The 22985-nt window shown below is 40.4% G+C and overlaps 2 protein-coding genes across 3 annotated transcripts in view; both read left to right on the forward strand.

Moving 5' to 3' along the window:
• Positions 1-4618, forward strand: part of TRIP11 (thyroid hormone receptor interactor 11) — a 30976-nt gene extending 26358 nt beyond the window's left edge. Inside the window, exons 19-20 of the mRNA XM_071557654.1 lie at positions 699-846; positions 2421-4618. Coding sequence (XP_071413755.1) covers positions 699-846; positions 2421-2629 — 357 coding nt within the window. The 3' untranslated portion in view covers positions 2630-4618. The remainder of the gene's footprint in view (positions 1-698; positions 847-2420) is intronic.
• Positions 4619-11908: 7290 nt separating this feature from the next.
• The window catches only part of FBLN5 (fibulin 5), a 50966-nt gene continuing 39889 nt past the window's right edge, over positions 11909-22985 (forward strand). The window contains exons 1-4 of one of the 2 annotated variants that reach the window (XM_071557656.1): positions 11909-11925; positions 13711-13786; positions 18217-18409; positions 20510-20564. In XM_071557656.1, the coding sequence (XP_071413757.1) occupies positions 18393-18409; positions 20510-20564 (72 nt within the window). In that variant the 5' untranslated portion in view covers positions 11909-11925; positions 13711-13786; positions 18217-18392. Of the gene's footprint in view, positions 11926-13710; positions 13787-18099; positions 18410-20509; positions 20565-22985 lie in introns of those variants that run through there. The other variant, XM_071557655.1, reaches the window with a different exon arrangement.

Here is a 22985-nt window from a genome sequence, read left to right on the forward strand (position 1 = left end):
CAGATCTCATAGCATAATCCATGGGGACACTTGTCTATGGAACTTTGCATTTTGCAGATCAGTAAATAATGCACTCAAGGACTGAGTACTGAGGAATTGGGGGTTTTGATTAACTTTGGTTTTCTGCTCACTTCAGGCGTGTAGGCCACCAGAGAACTGTGGTCTGATGAACTACAGTTATGAAAGAGGAGAATTAGTGCTTTTGTACGTATAGTACAGGCTTTACTTAGCAAAATTTTATCTTACGATGCTACTGACACCTTAACCATTCTATGCTTCTTTTATTCAAGACTCTGTAAAACAAGAACGCAATGGGCGTTTAAGAGAAGTGTTGGGGCTTATGTGTTTCTGGAAGAGTGATTGGTTGAGCAAAGACAGTCGAAATACTGTGATGTCATTAGCATGGGATTCTTGAAACAATTGGTTTAAATCAGTAATGGAACCATGGTTGGAAGTATGTGTGTTGTCTTTAGAGTTTATCAGTTTTGCATAACTGCCCCTTAGTGAGACAACAACAAATTGTGTATTTTGAAAATAAATTTCATTGTCACTCACTAGGGATTGCTTACTACTAAGTAACAATACAAAGTTGTTTTGAGGCTGTTGACAGCTTTTTTGGTGTATGTGTGTTTGTATTTTTGATTCACTGCTTTTTACCAGAGCACCAATGAAACATTATAACTAGTAGCTTCTTGCAGTCTTTTTCAGAACTGTTTGTGAAATTCCTTGAAACTGAATCTCGCCCAGGCCTTCCCCCACCCAAGCTCTCTGTTCATGATATGAAACCTTTAGGAGCAGCAGGAACTGGTAAAACCAGCAGTACTCCATCTAACAGTCAAATGCAAGGTAACACTTGAAGAAACATTTGAAACTTTACACTGAATATAAATAACTAAAGGTAGAATTTTCAAGAGGATTTTAATTATTCTGTGATTCCTCACTTGTGAGTTATGAATTTGATTTCTTCTCCCACAGCCATTTGCTACTTTCTCTTTTTTTTCCACTTCTTCTTCTATCTGTCTTTCCCGTTGCTTCTATACCCCACTTTCTCAAATCTCACTACAGAAGATTAGAGGGACCAAATTGCCTTTGGTATGGACAGGCTTTAACAGCACCTGTTAGAGCCAAACAGATGCTGTGCAGACAACTTCATATGGTGTATCCGTGAACCCACTCCTGATTTTCAGCATCCCTGTTGATCAGCTTAGTGTCAAAGTGAATGAAGAATGCGGGTTATACAACCTTGTAGTGTCTCTCTGGTAATGTAGAACCTTGTTGCTCAGGGAGGACCAAAATAAAATCACTTAAGTGTATGGCCTCGTGTGAAATCTCTGTAAGCTGTGCAAAAGTGTTGACTTTGATTTTTCTAAGGCAGAGAACACTTAGGCTTATATTAGGCATGTTAATGCACTTTTGTGTAAGCAGTTTGAGATCCAAGTCATCAGTTTAACTAGTCCAGTTTGTACTTAATTTTTTTACATGTATTTAAGACTTCACCTTAATATAGGTCTGCTAATTTGCAGAAGCTTGTTTGGCTTGAAACTTGTAATTGTAAACTCAAAAGAAAAAAAGCAAACACCAAACCCCTACATATTATATGTATTCACAGAGAGAGAGGGGCTAAAAAGTCCCCTTTCAAGTCACCTAAAGTAGTTGGATGTTATAAAGTGTAAATGTCCACTGCAGAATACCAGTTTCTCTTTGAAAGCAGTCTTTATTTATTTAAATCTAAATTGTTTCATTTTTCTTTTTGCTCTTTTTTTGTTGCAGCGTAGAAGTAATATATTAGGTGAAGTATCCATTTTACTTGGAAAAAAAACCAAAACCATTTCTTTGTCTATAATGACTAAATTGTGGCTCACTGTCGGTGACATTTCATGTGCAGAGGTTTTCCTGGGGCTGACCCTGGGGTAGCTCTGCCACTACACTCTGTGGTGGGAAACCTCCCTGTGCCCTGCATTGCAGTGCATGTGCAGGGGCCCTGTGCCTTTGCATGATGGACTCAGCATGACAGATACTTCATGGCTGCCATTGGATATGTCAGGTGAACTGCAAAGGGTATTCATGTTGCCTGTCAGAGATGCGTAGATTTATTTTTTTGGGGGTTGCCTCAGTTGTTTGGGAATTTCAGTGGTGGACTTGACAGTGCTGTGTTAACAGTTGGACTTGATTTAAAAGGTCTTTTCCAACCTAAATGATTCTTTGGTTCTGTGAGAGAAGACGGGGAGAATAAAAGTCTTTGGGAGTGTCTGCAGTCCATGGCAAGGAGATTTTAAAGGACTTTCATGTTGCAGAAGTCACAGGCAATTTTAGAACTTTCTGTGAATGAGTGCTGTAAAATCAGATGGATTTAGGAATGCTTTCTAACAAAAGTGTTTTCACTGTTGGTTTAGGGTTTTTTGTTCCTTTTTCCATTCCAGATTCTGCAGTCTCAGGAATGGGCAGAAGACCAGATGTGAATCCATTTTTAGCACCTCGATCTGCAGCAGTCCCTCTCATAACACCAGCTAGTAGTTCTGGACATCTGCTTATGAAACCTATTTCTGATGCACTGCCTACTTTTACACCACTACCAGTGTCCCCTGATGCCAGTGCTGGTGCTGTATTAAAGGACCTTCTAAAACAATAGATGATCTTGTATCAATATGATGATGGTAGCACTTTAAGGAAAATGAGAACACTATGCTGTATATAATTTACCACAATGGGGCCTTCTGTAAAAGAATAATATACTTGATTGCTATTGTACCTAGCTTTTCTTTTAATTGCAAATTTATCAATGCTTTGGAAATGCTAATGGTGGTATGAGTAACTGCCTTCTGTATAGTAGGCATTTGTTTTGGGCGTGGGTGAAATATTTAACTGAGAAAAATCTATCTTGTTGCTAGATTGTCACAAGACAAAAGGATTTTTAAACCTTTGGTATATTAAGTTCTCTCAGTTACGTGTAGACAGCATTAACTCTTTGGTGTTATTTCCTTGAAACAATATGCCATTGGCAGTGGGCCTTCAAGAACCAGAACGGAAAAACAAATGTGTGAAACACCCCCTCCAGCCAAAATTGATCTGATTTGAGGTGTTCAATTAATGACATCAACTCCCAAAAACAAGATGGTGAGCATGTCAGGTGTGATCATTGACCAGGTGCAGCATTCCCACACACATTTATCATATTTACTTAATGTACATTAGAACGTGTCTCTTATTTACAGGTTTGATTGCGTTTGGGGGCAATTTGAGGCACATCAGTGTCTTTGCACAATGATTTGGTATATGCCCCCTCCCAGACTAATACCTGTTTTCAGCAGTCCAACCCATCAGCACCAAGGAGTTAACTATGGAAATGAGGGCTTCATGAGATGCCCACGTGATGAAGCGAGGGTAATTTAGCAAAAAATATAAAGCTACTGGGCTCTAATGGTCCCAGGTGTATATGTGAGAGACTTTTTATCTCGCAAGACTTTGTAGATCCCAATATAGGCTTAAAGCTTGAACACATGTATAGAATTAAAAGGGAAGAAGGTGCTTGCTTATATCAAATGTGTAAATAGATCTTTGTAAGACCAAGGCCAAAGGCAATTATTCTGTACATTTTGCTGTGATAACTTGTACACTTTGTTTGGCAGGTAAAGAGTGAAGTTGCGTACTAATGGATAAAAGTCACCTTCATAGTGAATCTGAGATAAAACATCATCAGTTTAAAATACATAATTTCCAAATCTTTTTATATACCATTCCTTGTTAGTCAGTGTTAAGGTAACTGTTGTGCAAGTTCTATATTAGAACTGTCAACCTTTACTCCTTCATTTTCATTTAGATCCTGGGTTGAATTGTTGTAAGAGTTATATTTAAATAAAATTAATTACTGAAACTTGTACAGAATCAGCCAAAGTAATGCAGGAAATATTGGCATTTATTTATATAGAGGTCAAATAGTGAATTTCTTTTGTTGCCTTGAAACCTAGCAAAGTTGTTTTTTAATTACTGTATTTAAGAGCTGTTTGAGTCCTTTTTATCTAATGTATTAATGTTTCGTGGAAGACTTGTGCAGATTTGTAAGTGGATTGACCATACTGAGTTTTGATTTTTAAAGTTTTTACTCATTATGGGCAGTTTGGCAGTTTGATTTCTGAATGGAGAGCAGCCGCACATTTACCAAAGTAAGTTCCACATTATGTAATAAATGTAATGAGAATTTCAAATTACCTCAACTGAGAGCATTGCAGTTGGGTACTTCAAATGTGCATCTTCATTTAAACTGGACTGGCATAGGTACCTTTTTTTTCCTATAGCAATTATAAAGAAAAGTGAAATCAGATGGCTTCTGTGCAGTCTCTCATGTTCTTGTAGTCATGTCTGTTTAATGATATATAGCTGCTTCACAATAAAATTGCCTTTTGGTGAGCCAAAGCAGAAGAAAATGTTTAGTTTTCAAAAATTATGCAACTTACATGTTATAAATTAGAAATGGAGTCATGCTACTCAGTATTCTTTGAATATACTAATGAAGCAGTTCTTTTTTAGTTAATTTTTTTTTCTTTTAACTGCAGAGAACTTAGTGTGTACATGTTTCTCTTTCAGGAAGCTTTAAAAATGCCAATAAAGAAAACTAGTAAGACTCTTTGTTTCTGCATGCTGTAAATCCATGCCATTTATACAATAAGTTTGAAGAGGGGAAGTCTAATGACAAGCAAAGGTACTGAACAACTTCAGAGTTCCTCATTAAGCTTCTTCAGGGAGAAGAAAATCCTCCACAGAAGAGATATAAGAGGCTTCAGTCCTTAAGACATAGGAGGTGAGGTCTCTTGAACTAGAGAAAATCCCCATATTTTAGAGGTTTCTGTTCTAAGGCTTATTCCAAGGTTAAATCAGTGGGGTTTTTACTCTGTTAGAAGTCAGCTGGGTTCGGTGTTCAGGCAGTACTTTTGCACGAAAAAGTGTAAAACAATTTCATTACTTTGTTTCTCTCTTCTTGCTTAGACTGTTTCACAGACCATTATAAACCTTCAAGCTTTGTTTGTATTGAAAGATTAGTGGATATATTTTTTCCTCTAATTTTTCTTTTCTGTTTACTTTGTGCTTGATAACTGTTCTGTATATATTTGCCTTACCACTTTCCCACATGTACATGTGTGACTCATATAGTCTATCCTGTTAATTGTGTGGGTCTTTCACACAGCAGCATGAGGAAAAAAGTCACTGGAATTTATGAGCAAGGTGCAGTAGTTGAAAATTTTCATTCTTCCATTTAACTTATTTGTTCTCTTTCCTGTTGCTTTAGCAGGGAAAAAAAGTGGTTCTCCTAGTTTTGGTCTAACAAGCTGTCGGTTATCTTTAGTGGTAAGGGAAACAGAATTCTAGTAAGGGATTCATTTTGCAAACCTGATATAAGGAGGGAAAATGAAGGTTAGGATTTTCTGTTCTTCTCTGTAGACTTTAATTTTTTTGCTCTTCTTTGCTCATCCTGCATTCTGTGTGAAGAGAAGGAAGTAACTAGTTCATCTGTCTAATGGTTACTGTAGAGGAATGCATGGTGTGTAGTTTGGGGTTTTATGGGTGTTTTTAATTAAACTCTGCTGCATTAAACCAGTTAGTCACTGTGATGAACTTTGATACATTATGGTGACCAGTGTAGAAATAACTTTTTTTTACCAAATGTCAGTCCCCAGCCTGCATTTTATTATTGTGACTTACTATCATTTTTGACCCGTTTTCCATACAAAGTTACTAATGAGGTAGGTGGCCTGGACTGTGTATAGGACTGACTGATGGCTAAGGTGAAAGAGACAGAATGGAAGATCCTTGCCTTGTAAGTATTTCACATTATCACATACTTCATGAAAGCTTTGCAGTTAATTAATGTCTTCGTACTGTTGGGTTTGATGGGTTTATTGCCACATCATATTAAAGTTCAAAAATAATTTTGTCAACTCAAAACACAAAGCTGCGGCTTCTTATTTAACAATAGAAGCTGTGGCTTGAGCTTATCCAAGATCATGGAGAAAGAATCCCATGCATCCTTGTGTTTTGATTTGTACTGGGAGATGCAATTTGGCCATTTTCTCAAGTGAGTGACAGACTGGTTCATACTGCACAGAGCTAGCCTTCCTCAAGCCGTCAAGCTGCTGTTGAGTATTACGAGTATGAACATCTTATCCTTCGAATTATGTAGAAATGAGGGTATTAATTTATTTTTTTCCTACAGTCCTAAAACCTGTACAATTTTGAATTGTGGTTCTAATGCCCAGTCAGCTGGAAGATACCCAGGAAGGAAGCTTATGTGTACACAGAAGTCCTGAGTCATCTGCTTCTACTTCAGTGTATTTTTCATAGAATCATGGAATGATTTTAAGATACCTTAAAGATCATCTTGTTCCAACCCCCCTGCCAGGAGTTGGGATGCCTTCCACTAGTCCAGGTTGCATCCAGCTCAGCCTTGAACACTTCAAGGGATGGGGCAACCACAGCTTCTCTGGGCAGTCTGTTCCAATATCTCACCACCCCCACATCAAGAATTTCTTTCTAATGTCTAATCCTACCCTCTCCCAGTTAAAAGCCATTACCCCTCGTCCTATCCCTATTACTTCCAGTTTTGCTTTGGCGAAAGGCAGCTGATCTTGCCCTTACAGTCTCTGTCCTGAAGGAACATAGGTGGAATATATTCCCAAATTCCCTTGGTTCATTGGCAAGTACATTCAGAGTTAGTGAATAGAGAGGAGTTGATGCGTTAAGACACGAAAACTGTCAAACAAGTAGGACAGCACACACAAGGGTGAAAACCCAGCGATAATGTTCATACAGGGCACATATTTGAGTAGATATCACATGTGTATTTTAGGGACTCTGGTTATTGTGTGAGTTAAACTTCAACTTGATCTGCTGAAACACAGAGATAGTGTGCACTTCCTGCAAGTGAAGGAGAAGATGAAATGCATTTGCCGGCATCTACGATCCTTTACTGAACTCACACAGACCAAAGAGGTTTTACAGATTTGAGCAAGGTGGGAACTATTTTTTTTCATATCGTTTATGAAATAGTAACTATTAGCCAGCACTGTAGTACAGCCACTTAGTATTTAATGTTTGTTGATGGAATAGTCCCAAGAGTTAAAAAAAGAAGCATGTATCACACTCCAAATGGGGCATGTTTTGTCACGTGTCGGCTTTCTACAAAGGCTGTTCTATCAGGTGAGCAAAGTTCAAAAAGTTGATTTTTGAACTAATAAAAGCAGACCAGTGGTAGCTCCTGAATCCCTAGAATGAGAAACACTGTTAAAGACGACCCTCTGAGAGCAGAAAGTGAACAGTTGTGAAGCTTCAAATCCAAACTTCTGTAAATATGGGAGTAGGGAATGAAGGACATGCTAAGGTTTTGAAAATTTGACCTTTCAAGGCTGCCCAGAGTGACAGAAGCCCATGTTAAGTTTGGCAGAGGCAGCTGGATTTATAGAACTAAATGAAGGTAACTGATTATACAACTTAGGTACCCATAATCCATGAAGTTCCTAAACTGTGTATGTATTATCAATAAAAATATATTTAGCCTAAGCAACAACTTGGCAGCTGGATGTAAATAGAACAGCAGCAAGAGGTAGTAGCAGTTTTGAGCAAATCAGGGGAGTTGGATAAAAATAATGCCTCCTAAATGGAAAACTGTATAATGCAAATACTATTTCACAGAATCAGTTAGGTTGGAAAAGACCTCTGAGATCAAGTCCAGCCTTTAGCTGAACATGACCTTGTCAACTGGACCATGGCCCCAAGGTGCCACATCCAGTTGTTTCTTGAATAACTCCAGGGATGGTGACTCCACCACCTCCCTGTGCAGCCTATTCCAATGTTTAACAACCTGTTATATGAAGAAATTCCTCCTGATGTCCAACCTGAACGTCCTCTGGCACAGCTTGAGGCCATTTCCTGTTGTCCTGTCACTTGTTGCCTAAGAGAAGATGCCAACCCCCACCTATCTACAGTCTCCTTTTAGGCAGTTGTACGGAGAGATAAGGTCACTTTCTTAGGAGAATAAATAACAACAATGAGAGTGATCCCCAACACTTTTGGTGCAGGTGTCCAAGAAACTGCATAGAGGAAGGCAAAAAAGAGATTCAGGTTTCAGCTTGTCATGGGGGAAGCCACCGACATGAAATGTTGGATGCACAGTTAATCTTTTTCTAAAAGTGTTTCCCCAGGTCCTGCAGCAGTTTTCTCTATTGTTATAAGTACTTGAGTGATGCTTTTGTTTGTAATAAAAGGGTGTTTTCAGAATTACAAGCAAATCACTGAGTTGATTTCTGGTTCATAGCTTTGGTGTACATGTCATACCATGGGTCCAACTCTAAATTCTAACAGGAGTAAAAATATGGTAAAGAATGTGGCTAGAATGGTAGACTGGAGCACTGAAAAATAGTCATTAAAACTGAAACTTTTTCTGGAAATAGAATTGGAAAATAATTAGACTGCATGTTGCTCTATGCTCAAGTAGCGGGTGCCAATAAAAATGAAGGCAAACAGAAGACTGCCTTATTTTAGACAATAGGAGCAGGAACAGATGTGTTTAACAGTTTTCAGCTAACTTAGAGGAGGCTTATGAAACTACAAACATTTGAGGAGTACAGGATTCTAAAGAAAATGAATGAGTCATAACAAGGCTTGCCAGATCTGTCTGGACCCAAATGCAGACTGAATAGCACATTGTCTACAGAGTGCTTGGGATGAAGGACCAGCAGAGTGCCACTGCAGGCACAGGTCTTGCAGGTGCTACCTCTGTCCCTACTGGACTCAGGACAGAGCAGTGACTATGCTGTGCTTCCCAGAACCTGCCAAGTAGGCAGGCCTGGGTATTCAGGAAGCCTGCTGCAATCTGACTGTGATGTTCTGCAGACCTCAATCAGTGGTTCCAACTGCCTTGTACTGGTACTTTAATAGTCAGATACTTTGCTGACAACTTGAAGTCTGCAGTGCGCTGGCCAAATGTGACTGGGGCTATCTAGTTCATGAATAAAAGATTTTCATTTGGAACTAAAATGGAATAGGGAAATATCAGAAATCATTGCAATTATCAAGTCCTGGAGGGCCAACCCTCCAGTTGTGGAGCTAGGAGGGAAAATTCTGATGAGAGGCCAAACTGAGGCATAGTTGAACCTGTGACTCACAGGAAGAAGGTTATATGTACTTTGTCTCAGTGTTGTGGTCTTTGTGCTTGGCACCGAGTTCCCCAATTGCCCAGGGTACTGATGCATTTATCACTGCTACCAGAAGTAGAGTGCAGAGGAGAGGCAATGGGCTTAATGCGGAGAAGTTCCACTTCAAAAAGCACTTGAACTTACCTTCTTTGGTCATTCCTTTTTTCTTACCCCCTCCTTGCTCTTCTAAAGGTATCTTAGCTGACCTCCTAATGGTTCCTTCCATGTTGCAGTGCCAAGACCCTTGTAAGTCTCAGCCACATCTAACTCAGCTTCAGTCCTATTCCGTAGCCACTTTCTGGGGTTCCCAAGGGTGGCTGTAAGGACTGTATCTGAAATTATAAACTTGAAAAGAAATGGCAACTAGTACACACAAATTGCCAAGTTTTGCTGAAAAAAATTCATGTTTGCTATTTACAGGTGCCAGCTAGGAGTTGGCTGAAGCCAGTTTCAATTGCATGGAGTAAGTGAGTAAATGTAAAATTAAATCTGTATACCATGAAGCAGAGCTAGTTTTCTGAGATATGTAGTTCTTAAGGGTAGTCTCCAAGAAAATCTATGCCTAAAAGATCAACACTAAGTCCCCTGTGCAGGGATACTGATTTCCTGATACATTTGATTTAGTATTCTGTATTTTATTAACCATTATATGGAAACTTATAAAATACAATATTGTATTTAGTATTTTTTGTTCTTCGAGCACCAAGGCCCTCTCTACGGTCACCCCCTTGTTATGGAGGAGAAGCTTGCATGCCCTTACAAGGTTGTGTGGTATGTGCCTGCGGTAGGGTCTCCCATGCCAGACAGGTCTCAGCTGAAGGGTCAGACAAAGTATGTCCATGGGCAGGATGGGCTCGCTAGCCCTCTGGCAATCATCCTAGAAGGACAACTCCAACCCCAAACCCGGGCAGATGGAGCTCGCTTAGCCCTGTAAGGCCATCCATCTAAGAGAAGGATATTCTAACCAAACCTACGTCCTGAGGTATTCACTGTCACCGTCCAAGCTCACTCGGCCCTGGCAGATGAACCTTAGGAGTAAAGGTGGGGCCAGTTCTGCACATGCTGTGCCTCACCTAAAAAATCCACTGTGCAGGCTCGAAGGGTTCACCCACATTGCAAAGCCCTGTAGCGACAGGCGAAGGTCGAAACGGCAGGTGAGGAAGTGCTGGAAGCTGCAGCCCCAACCCTTCATGCAGGCGATTCAGAACATTGGTCATTTGAGACTGGCCCCGGAGATGACAGTCTGGTTCAGCAGCATCCTGAATGACCAAGCAGCCTTTTTTAAGGAAAGCACTGCGTGCTCCACACAGAGAGGGGCCTAGAAAAGGTGACCTAACCAAAGCTCATCTCCAGACCTGGTTGGATAAACGTAGCCAACCGGCATCTTCTGATGCAGTCAAACAAAGAGACAAAGGCATACACCTGCTTCCAAAGGTGTGTTCAAATTGACACTTGCATGTTTGAACATCAGAACCATGCTTGATACTGTGGACAACGCAGAAAGAACCGTCCCTTGACAATATCGCCAAAGGAGACTTTCCGCTGTGCCTTTTGTGACCGGATTTGCCTATCCCACATCGGCCATTTTAGCCACCAGCACGCTTGCAGCAAGCGTGGGGAGACCCCTTACCTAATCTTCATTTGCAAAGCCTGGCCATGATGAGCACCAAGGCCATTTTGTGAGAGATTGCACTTCAGAGAAATAATTCAGCTGTTACATACTGTTGTATTTAATTCAGTTAACAACACTTAATTTCTAAATGTCAAGTGAGTTCTAGTGAATTGTTATTCTTCATTTTCTTGATTTGTTCTACAACTTTTCCTGTTGGCACTTCAGTTTAGACACATCCTTAGGAATTTTTTATGATGTGTTTTTACTTTTTTCTTTTTCTTTTTTTTAAATTCCACTATGAGAATCTCTTGAAGTTTCTCCAGCAGATAAAGAAGAATCACTTAACCTTGTACAGTGACTTTATCTTTTCTAAGCACTGTTTTTATACCTTGTTCATCTGTTGGCTTTGCAGACTGCTTGGCAGTTTTCCTGCTCCTGGTGTGTCTGAAAAAGAATTTATTATTAGCTCTTAATGCTTCTTATGATTTGTTTCTCAAACTTTCTTGGCCTGAATTTCTGTTTTTCACATTTAACCTGTCAGAGTTTTCATTCCTTTCTATTTTCTTTATCTGGCACAATGTCAGCTTCTTGAATTTTGCTCTGAAACAGTAGACAAAATGGGGACTGATTGATTTATCAGGCTCTGGCTTTGGGCTCTTTTAGCAGTGCCTCTGTTGGAAGAAGGGCTCAGTTCCATGGACTTTTCACGTGGCTCCTTGAGGTTCTGGTACCCCACGGCAGCTGAACAGATGGGAGCCCTGGGAAGAGCCAGACTCTGTAGGGGGAACTCCTGGTACTGCTCAACTCCTGCTGTGACAACCAGTGCAACTCAAAGCAAAGACCAGCAGATTCAAAAAAAAAAAAAAGACAACACACTGTGTTGTGAACTGCATCCTTCTGCAAGACTTTATAAGCACTGCTATGCACACACAGCAGAACCAGCAAACAGGAATACATCCCTGCTCGTTGGAATTGCTACCCTAGCACTCAAAACTGCTGCCTTACAGCAGTCCTTATTGCTGCAGAGCAATGAATAATGAGCCTGGAAACAGCAACACACATCATGTTTATCATCCAGTTTCATAGCCAACTTCTTTCCAAACAACATGGTTAGCTTTGGAAAGTAAACAGGTAATTTGTGAACTGGTGCAACCCCTGCTGTGGGAATAAGTAAATTTAGTGTAGTAGTTTTTAAATTGAGGAAAATTTTATACAGATTTCTTCTGGGGTTAGGAAAACAGGTGAGTACATACAAAAGAGTCAAAATCATCCCTTTCCTCAGGGAAACTTTCTGGCATTCCTACATTTGTCTAGCATATAACCCTGGAAATCTTAAGATAAGGAAGAGACTCAAAAATGTGGACACCTTTGCCAAGTGTCTTATTGAAAAGAGAGACCACGAGTATTTGCTTATATGTGCACCTATAACAGTGAAACATGTTTAAAAAGGGAATGGTTTGCACCACTTGAAAGGAGGGAAGCCCTGGAAGATAGGGCTGATGTCAAATTGTTTCTACTCCGGATTCATCAGCAGGGTTCTGGCAGGTGCCCTTGCAAAAATAGTGCACATACTTGTGAACATTCAAGCATCCCTGTCGAGAGATGGCATTTCTACAGCTTGTTTGGGTTTATTCAGAACCTAAAGTGTTTTAAAGGAAAACACAGAGTATGCTCAGTGCTGTGGAGGGTAATCATTTTCTCTGGATAGAGTGAATTGCCAAAGCAGACTAAAAAGGAGAAAGGATGCTCAACTAAACCTGAAAAAGAAAGCAAAACCAAACCAACCCAAAACACAAAACCCACCCAAAATACAAGTTTTGTGTGAGGGAATGAAAGTATCTGGGAGGTGAAGAAGCACAGGTATGAAGCTGTTGTTTTCCTGGCACTCTGCCCCGGCAGCCAGAAAACACAGCCAGGTTAACCAGGAAAGATGAACAGTCAGCTGCTCTGAGGTGATACCTGATGCTGCTGTGCCAGATGTGCACAGTGTGCACAGTGCAGTGCTTGTGTTGGTAAAGGGCTTGGGAAACTGCAAAAGACACTGCAGTCTCAAGACATTTAAGCATAAAATAAATCAGTCCTGAATATTTCTAAGGGGGGTTTTAGTACATACTTCTAGCTGTCTGGTCGTAATTGGAGACCAGTGGTTTATGTATCCCAGGCACTTGCAAAGAGTGAATGTTGGCTGCTCCAGCAGCGAAACAGACTTTAGTCTTGGTCCAGGAGTATTAAGAGTTTTAGGTCTTTATTTATGGAAGGTCATTATTAGCTGAAACTGGCCATAAAGAATTTATGCTTGCTATTAAAAGGGGCTGGTAAACATTTTGTCACAACATTAAAGGTCATTGTTTTCAATCACATTGTCTAGACCATTTGACAGAAATGCAGAGGAGTAAAGGCCACAGCCCAGTTTATGCACATGTCAATCTTATAAAACAAACAAAAACAAACTAAAATATCTGTCTAGTTTCAGGCAAAATGTGAACTGCAATAACCAGACCTATGCTCAAGGATGAGACTCAACAAGTAAAAGTACAAACAGTGACTGGGGCACCATGTTCTCAGATACAGCAAACAAGGGGGAGATGTGAGTTCTCGAGTATATCTTTTGCCTTTAGGTACAGCATGATGTTCCATACACTTTTTACAGGAAAATAGTTTTAAAAGCATAAATATTGGTCATTTGAGGATTGAAAAGTCGAGAAGTGTTGCAGGCTGTTGCAAATTACTAATAATAGGAAGGGATCTGCTAAGAGTTGTTGCATGCACCACAATTGCTGTGAAAGACTCTGTAATTTCCCTGAGAAGGTTATAAAAAGCTTTTAGTTTACTTATTTACCTTATTTTTATTGAGTTAAAAAACCCTAGACAATATTGAAGCATTCTTTCAAGTATATTGTTCTTTCTTTGCCTCAGGCATCTTCCTAGACTGTCCTGGAAAGCACTGCAGCTAAACAGGTGATCATGAACATCAAACCTGATCTTGCTAAAGGTAATATACCTGAAATAGTTTTATCTTACAGTAAATGCAGTGCACTGGGCATGGTTTTAACTGTTTGGGATTTGGTATATACCTGCTGGATCTTACTATTTCTCATCTAATGGAATGATTAATATGTTTTCAAAGCAATAAAGAGAAGTCAGATACTAGGCCATGTTTAGCGTTGTCGCATTTCAGAATGGATCCAGTGGTGTATCCACTGATAACTTTTGTCCTAAAAGAAACTCTGCTGTTAACCAGTATCAGAGTGACCACAGACCTGTAGAAAGAATAACAGCTATAAGACTGTTGGGGTTTATCCCCAGCTGAAACCAGGACAAGGATGTAGAGTTGGATAAAGTAAAACAAAGACTTAAGGCGTTGTGGTTGGGCACTGTGAGACCATCTGCTACAACACTGTAATGGCCTTCACCTTGCAGCTCCTCAGGAGCAGCGCTGTCAACAGTGTCATCACCCAAAGGAACACATGCCTGACACACAGGTGATGTCCCTGTACAGGAGGGAAGGAAGGCAGGCATGCAGTCTTGGCTCTTTTTTCCTTGGATATCTCACAGAGGTGGTAACTGTACCCCATTGAGACAACTGAGCCCCAAGAGACAGCAGCACAACAGGAACTGTTACCTTTTCTCCTTCCTAAAAACAGTATTGAGAGTTGCATATCAACACACCACAGCATCTCAGAGACCCACATTCCCAGTCCATTTTAATTAGCACCGGTGAAGTTTTATAATTATATACCATCTTAATTTTCACTATTAATTCTTGCTTGTGTTATGTTTGGCTAGGAAAGGAAAATATATGTAGGAGTGTGCTTTTGAGCTTCTGGTCTGAGCCATCTGGAACAGGTTATTCCATAATTCTTGTTATGAGATGGCAATTACAATTCATTCACTGAATGATGCAGACCTCAGCTGATAATCTAAAGTAGTCTGTCTTCAAAAAATTATAGGGAGCCCTCCCCAGGAGGGTCACCAGGAGTTTGCAGCTGAGGTTCTTTCCTGGAAGGTGGAAGAAATGAGTCCTTCTCTTTCTCAGGCTGAATTAGTGTTTGAGATCCAGTTTCCCATATGCTTGGTGCTGTTCATGTGGCAGTAGGGTGAGATGTGTCCATTTCAAACCTCTGCCTGTCATGTGTTATATCAACCTATGACAATATAAAAAGCTAGCTGGCAGTGTCCAAGAACACTTAGATCAATCTCCACAGTCAGGCAAAAGCCCAACATGTAAACCTCCTGAATCTTAGATGCTATCAAAATGAAATTGTTCCTGCAAGTGTCCAGAAATTGTGTTCTGAGTGTTTTACCATTTCTGCTGGTTCCATAAGATCTGGTAGGAGCAAAATTCATGTTTTTAACATCTAAAGCTTGGATGTGCAGGGCCTTAAAATGTCAGTTATTGGTGAATTCCTTTAATGACTTTAGGTCTGTATGGCTGGGTAAAAGATATCTATGACTTGGCACTTAGAATGACTTTGGACTCCCAGAGCTACTACTGTACAGGTGCGTTTGGTTTGACTCTTCCCACAGTTTGACAATGTTATTGAGAATGTTCAGAGAGGGAGAACTTTAAAAAATTACAAGAACATCCAAGAAGGGTGTTTGACAGGTGCAGTTCTGGAGAAATGTAAGAACCATATCAGAATTAAAAAAGGAGATGAAGTGTTGTAAAAGTTAGTAGATGATGATTTGGTTTTGTGAGATAGATTTTCTGTTCAGGAGTGCTAAGTGTAATTAACTCTTCTTAAGTCCCCTGTCTTATTTACAGCTTTTGTCTTAGCATTCAAAATCCATTGGATTATGTTCTCCAGTGCTGAGGGTTCCTGTCCATCCAGTGCTGTGTATTATCTGCAGGAGCATGGCTCAATTCATACATTCAGTCGTCTCAACCAAGGGGCTTTCTGTTAAAATCATACAACACAGTTTATGTGCCCCTTATGATAATATATTACACAATTTTCAAAATCCAAACCTTAGAAATAATTGGAGATATAGTTTCAGCCCTAGCTATGCACAAAGCAGACTTTTAAGAACATAGTTATTTATCAGAGCCCCATTTCACACCAGGGACAGTTCTGCACCTCTTCATAAAGACAATGTCAAGCTAATCTAAATAATGGATTTTATAATAAGGAGGGATAGCTGAGACCAGTGTCAGTGAGAGCACCCCTACACATGAAGTTTAGCCACCATCTTAAGCCTAAATGGTGAAGGTATCAGCAAAGGGAGTTAAAAGATGCATTGAAATGTCCATTTTTATAGGGTGAAACAAGGGGGTTTATGTACCACAAGTGCCTTCCTTTATGCAACTCCATAGCAAAGTGAGTTGTGAGAAGGCTGTGGCTGCATCTCATTGTTCTGTGTCTGATGGTAGTTACAGAAAGGTACTTCAGAAACTCCACTTAGCCATAACTTCAAATCCTTTTATTTTGGAAAAAAAACAGTCACCATGCTGTAAACTAGCCCAAGTTGTGGTTTGGTACACTTTTTATACTCTGGGTTTTATCCACTCCAGCTGTCAGATGGAGACAGGAAAAACCAAAACATTTGTACAGTATTTCTTCTTAAGGGAGCCCCTTAGGTGGTCAGATCTGGAATCACCTCCTGTCCCAAGGCTGGATTACCTCTGCCAGTTGGCTGATGAATCAGAACTATTTGTGAGCAGCCTGGTGCTGCGCTCGTACGGTGATTCTGGTGTGTGGCCAATGATCTTACCATGTGATGGTAGAAAAATTCAGTGGATTAGCAAGTGAATTATCATCACATGGAGCAACGTTTCCATCCACACAGCTGGATGCTCAGAGCATCTGTTTTGCTGCAAAGCTCTTTCACATGTTCACACACCTAACATACAGTAAGCACTGCTACTCTTAGACCTATTAGCTCTCCAGATTACTGAGTGTATTGAGAAATACTGGTCTTCTGGAGCAATGAGAATACTCACTGTTAATCTTTTGCTGCAATGAAAATTTGCCCAGTCTTTGCTTTCCATCATCTCTTACCTGTCTTCTGCCCCATGACAAAACTCCTCTCACAACATGTCCAACAGCATGTTCAGAAGTCCCTTATGTCAGTTTTTGTTAAGTTTTTGGGAAGTTTATTTAAGTAAATTTCTTCTTGTTTATCTGCAAATGTAATGGCACTGTTTGAATATTTCTAGGTGAGAGTTTAATTTCCAGTGCAATGCAAGTGATGCAAGCCACTGAGTCAAGTCCTCAAGCCTCAAGTCACTAGGAGGCAAACTGTCAGAAAATGGCACTAAGCCTCTGGTGCTGTCATTTTTGAAGGGTAATTTGGACAATTACAGCCAGTTAACAAGGTACAGAGCTCTTGTGCTTCCCATTGGCTCCCATACAACTTGTGGGAGCTCAGCAACCCTGAAGCAACTCAGTCTTTGTATCTCAAGCTGGATGTCCATGCTTAGAGGCTAGGTTTATTAATATCTGTTACATCAACTATACTTCTCTATTTCTCAATCTGTTACAGAGAAATGTATGATTTCTTAGAAATAAAGGGTTATCTCAAATGGGAGAAAACAGAAATTCAGTGTAGTTGTTTAATGTCCATGTCTGTATTTAATTTCAGGGTTCATCTTTGGATCTAGCATAATCTTTGCAGCATCTGATTGCTTACCTCTCACATCCCATAAATGTTCTGCTTGACTTACTAAAGCTCTGCCTGTGGCAAAGTTGCAAAACACCTGAAAAAGTACTTTATTTCCTTCCTCTGCAATCATAACTGGAGATCTGCAAGTTAAGCTTTTCCTGAGAAATATTTCATATCATAAACTGCTCTCTTAAGCATGGGGTCAGTTTAAAAAGGGCCAGTGTTTGCAGACAAGCCATTTGTTTTCCTTTGAACATTTAATTTGTTTATTCCTGTTTTTAAATAATCCCCAAGCAATATAGTTCCTGTAGCTGCGATCGTCATGAATTTGGGTTATTCACCTCCCAGAGGGTCAAACCTTTCATCAGTATGCCATTGGCACGGAGCAGCAAGTGTTGCATATTCATTGTCCAGGACACCGGCTAGAGGGCCTCCAAAAAGCCTGGCTGTTTTTTTTGTTCTCAGAGCAAGGAAAACAATCCCTTCCCTTCTCCAGTCCCTTGGTAAGGGTTTCTGTCCAATAACGGTGCTCTCTGCTCTGAGGCACATTTAACTGTGAAGTTTGCAGCGGGAGAGGCTTTCCTTCAAGCTGTTTGTGTTTCATCCTGGCAGGCTCCTCGAGGTTGTTGTGAGGAGTCTAGCCAGTTGGTGAGCTTTGTAATCTAAACCAGCTGTCCCAGGCTGAGGCCCCCATTTGCATTGTTTAACATACTTAGAAAATGAAGTGTTCATTTTTAACATTCCTCCTCCAATTGGTTTAATGCTGAATTACAGAAGAGAACTAAGCAAAACCAGGTGCTTTCTCTGTATTCTCTCCAGTGTCTGAGGAGGTACAGACGGCTCCCGATCTTCTCCATTGCTTGCCATTTCATTCTTTGGACTATAAATGACAGAGGAACTGAAGTGCTAGCAGAGGGTAATGTTTGAAAAAACTTTCTAGTTATTCATCATCACAGACTCTGGTTTTTTTCCACCTTTCCCCAACTGTTTTGGACATGCAAGGATTAAGAAGGTAAGTGGTATGCATGAAACTTCTTTACTTACTGACGGGAAACCTACTTGTGGAAAATAGCTGTGGCAGGGATTCAGTATGCCAATCCACTTGCTAAAGCCATTTGCAAAGAGACAGGATCTCAGTGGTCAGAGGTGGGGAAAAACGATCTGCCTGTTATTAAAGCTCTGCTGTCTCTGGCGAGTTCCTTCTTGATCTGTGCTTATACTCTGCGCATCTGCGGGAGTGCTGAACTGCGACAGCAACCGACCCCACTGGCTGCAGTGATTGATTGGAGCTAATTAGTTACTATTGCAGAAGTTTAAAATAGTTTAAAATATTTTGCCTGCTGGGCAAGCTACTGTGACCAGCTGCATATAATGTTGAGAGATCATGCTTCATTGTCTGCTAATAATTCTTGAGGGGATTTGAGATCTAAAGTAATAAGCAAATTGCAATGATGTTGCAGACAGAACATGAGGCAGTAAGGTCACCCTGCTCCACTAAGAGGAAAGGATCTTGTAACAAGGGAATCTGAGGACTATTTTAAAACGTTTGAGTTTTGTCTGACTGGTTTTACTGAGGATTTTGTTAGTGTGCACTGTCCTGCAGCAACGTGCAGCACAGCCCAGTTGCTAGGTATGTCAGTCCTGTACTCCCTTCCACTGCTGTTCTTGCTATATGCAAAGTGAGCATGCAGCACTTATGGCAGTGCACACTTTACTACCTCTTCAAAAAGATTTGAGGAATCCATTAAGTGCAAGCTTAAATGTATGACAGTGTAGTTTGAAAGCTTTGTATCAGACTTTAAGGAAAACTCCACACAATTTGCCTTTCCTTGTCACTCAAAAGCTGCCAACAAGCACGATCTGTCTCCACTGCATTATGAACAACCACTTTAGAGTTTATGTTTACTTTTTAGAGCTTGTCCCTGTCTCCTCATTTAAAACAAATTTGTTCTAATGTGTCAGTCATTGTTTGTGTGTGGTTTTGTCTGATGCATTTGTAAGTCTTGCTCAACAGCTCAGTTTGCACTGGAAATCAGAGACAGCTTGAGGAGAGAAAGTTGGCAGCTTGCTTAGGTAGTAGAACTAAGGCTACCTAAAATATCTCCTGCTTCCTCTACTGGTTTTGTGGGAATGTATTGTATACAGTTGCCATTCAGAACCACAATCCAAGATAAGCAAGGTGTGGATCTAATATTATTGAGAAGTTTTATGTAAGGTAGCAGCAAAACACTGAAATCTGTAGTACTTAGAAAAAAATAATTTCCCACTCTCCTTTTGTGGTTTTCTATATGTTAATAAGTACTTGGAGGGGGGAGGTTACTTGACCAGAATTTTTATGCTCCAGGTAAGGAGCTCCAAAAATAGCTGTAGAGCTCTGTTAGCAAGGGATCCTCTTCTTTCAGTTGCGGTGGAGAGACCCAGTAGGTCCCACTAGATGCGAAGATGATGAACCCAGGGAAGGGTGCATTGAAGATAACAGCTTCTCGTAGCTGGTGACCTGTCAGTGTGTACATTCCAGAGTAATGTATTAGTCAAGGCTGGGTAAAGGAACAGGATTTGGCCCTACACAAGTGGCTGAATCTCAGATATAGTCCCTTGGGGATGATATGCAGTTTAGTGGTTACAGCAACTGGCTTGGATTTAGGACCTCCTGCATGACATGTCTGCAGCCTTGCCAACACATCACACTGGGAGCTTAGGCAGGGCCTGTGCTCTGGCTTACCCATCTGTAAAATGTGCACAATGTGCAAGAAAACTTTCATAATCCCAAAAGAAAGGTGTCAGAGAGAGGCAAAAATGCTTTATTCAATATTGCACACTTGTTCATTTAACAGCTGCCGCATGGGGTGTCATAAAAATTAGATTAGTCTGTAGACATGTACAACCTGATTCCAATCCCGCTTTCATAAAAACCATAGTGAAATTGGTGACTCTGAGATCTGAATCTGGCCCACAGTTGTATTACTCCTTCTCCAGCGGCCAAATTCATGTTAGCAAAACTGTGGAATACACTGAAGTGTCACTAGAAGTTAATGTGTTCATGTGTGTTTAATTCTATGTAATAAGCCCAGATATCAGAATGTTTTCAGCCTATTTTTTATGCACATTACAGGATACTGATTGCTTTCACACTGGCTGTCTGCCTTTCAAGCCCTGGAAAAGCACAGGTGAGAGGTGCACGCAGAGATGTGTGCACTGTTTTGTACTGAAGCGCTTTATGGCATGAACCTTAACTGGCTAGCAGGTGGATAGGGAGCTCTGTGGTCTGTGTTTGCATGAAAAGGAAGCTGTGTAATCTAAGGGTTTAGAGGGGAGAACTTGGAGCCAGTGGGATTCTGGAGTTGAACACGGACTGAGCTTATTGACTTATCCTTGCCAGCTCCACAAAATATCCCTGTAGAAACCTGGACCTCACTGAAAACCTGATTCTACCTCTAAACTGAACACTTCTGTAACAGGAAATAAGAAAAGCCATCCCACGAGAGCAGGGACCACTCAGTTCTGTTGTGGGGAACATCCACACTTGGAAAATTATTTCATAAAAATAGACATTTTCTTTGTATAGCAGGATCTCATCTTAAGACTGTTTAGACTGTGAGCCTGAATGACTGTATCCTAGTTTTTGTTTTCACTTATGCCTGAAACAATTTCTGTTCAAGAGGCAGGACTTTTGAGGGTGGATGGAAGTAAAGCAGTCCAGTTCTTGAAATAGCAGAAACATTAGTTCTTTGTGGGCTCGGGCTCCATGTGGGCTTTAAATTAGGAAAAACAGTTCCCAAAGGCATGTTAAGTTTGGATTTCTAGTTGATAATCCAGATATACTCAGTGTCCAGAACTGTGTTTCTAAATACCTTTGCCAAAAGTCTCTGAAATGTAGTTGTTTTTGTTCTATTACATTGAAAATTTCCTGCACGTCATGCTTATTGATATTTTTGTGAACATTGGATCTGTATGAGAAATGCTTTTCATGCCCCCGGGGAATTTTTGAGATGTCTTTAAGGGTTTATTTTTATAATTTAAAAAGTATTGTTTCCGTTGCAATTTTTATAAAAACATCTTGTAACATAAATTGATTTTTGAAGTCTAAGCAAAACGTAACTTGAAACCAAAATGACAACAACGAGTTCTTTCTGAAGATATTGAAACTGGCAATTTCAACAATATTGGAATCTTTTCTAGAACAAAGTTCTAGAAAGCTGTTGAAACCAGTTCTATAGTAGTTTCAGTGCTTCTGAATCACCATTCATTGTCCAAAAGAAAATTTTGTTAAAAACTATCTTAACCTTGTTCAGCTAACCTAGGTGTAGTGTATGTGCCAGAGCACAAAAGGAGAACAAAAGGTAGAGTATGTACATTCTTTAAAACATGAAGGTGATTATTCATTCTCCCATCAGAATATCTTGGCTTTCCACAACATGATGCTAAAACATCTTGGAATGCCAAAATAAATGAAGGCAGAATTCCTCCATACTTGTCTGACACTTCTAGCAATGGTTTTGTGTATTCCTATGTGCAGGTGGTGGGTACAGTCCAAACAGTGCCACGTGTTGCACTTCATGTCCTGTTCCTAGCTCCTGCAGTGATCTACTTCCACTGATTCACACCTCTAACCCCTTGTCTCCCATTTAGGATTTACCACTTTTCCAAACATTAACTAAGTACTTTACTCTTCCACTGATTTCTTCCATAAAGTCCAAAAGTAAGTGTCTTTATCATTAAGAAACAAAAATAACAAAAAAAGAATCTTGAACACACTCCATCCCTCTGCCCTCTGGTTAATTCAGTGGTTCCTGTTTTTTGGATATCTGCCACTTACATTCCTAAGTTCAACCTGTTTACTGGCAGGATCCTGTGCTTGGGTCAATTGCTTGGCCTCTTGCTAAATAGCTGGAGGCCGAGTCAAAAACTAGGGAGAGTAGAGAGTCATTTTAATGGGCTTTGAGACAATCGTCACCAGGACTTTTACTGATTTAGAAATGCTGAGAGTCACAGAGGAGGTGCTGAAGACTCAAGGCTGCAGCCCTGATAAAGACCAGCACCACAGAACAGGAAGGAACAAGACTTCCAGTAATCTTGCATGCCCAGAACATGTGCTGTCTAAAGATTTATCCTCTAAAAATTACAAAGTTTAGTGTAAAAGAAGAGCCTTATTTTTATAAAGTTTGTTATGTTTTAACTGTGGTTCCAGATCAGTCAGTGGCTAATGTGTTGTGTACTGGATGAGCTGCCTGGGGAGTTTTAGGGTCTGTTAGAGAGGTAACAAGTACCTGGTGAAAACGATCCCAGACTGGAAGGCTGTAACTTCTGTGTTAGCAGCTGGTGTGAAGCCTGTAACACACTGTGCGCTGGGGACCCCTGGGGAGAGGAACAGCCTGACAGTGTCACACCTGAGGGAATCTTCCCCTGAGCTAAGGGGCTGGCACACTTTGCTGAGGCCTCAGGTTCATGCCTTGCTGATTGTCCTTTGGGGAAGTGACTTTATTTTCATGTACTGTATAGTGCTGAAGAGTTGTACTAATCATAGTAATCCCAAAGAGCATTTGACTCTGCAACCCTCTCATTTCACAGTCACTGAGTGTCCTTTTTTC

The sequence above is a fragment of the Pithys albifrons genome, chromosome 6 (genome assembly GCF_047495875.1).
Source record: "Pithys albifrons albifrons isolate INPA30051 chromosome 6, PitAlb_v1, whole genome shotgun sequence".
In the NCBI taxonomy this organism is placed as follows: domain Eukaryota; kingdom Metazoa; phylum Chordata; class Aves; order Passeriformes; family Thamnophilidae; genus Pithys; species Pithys albifrons.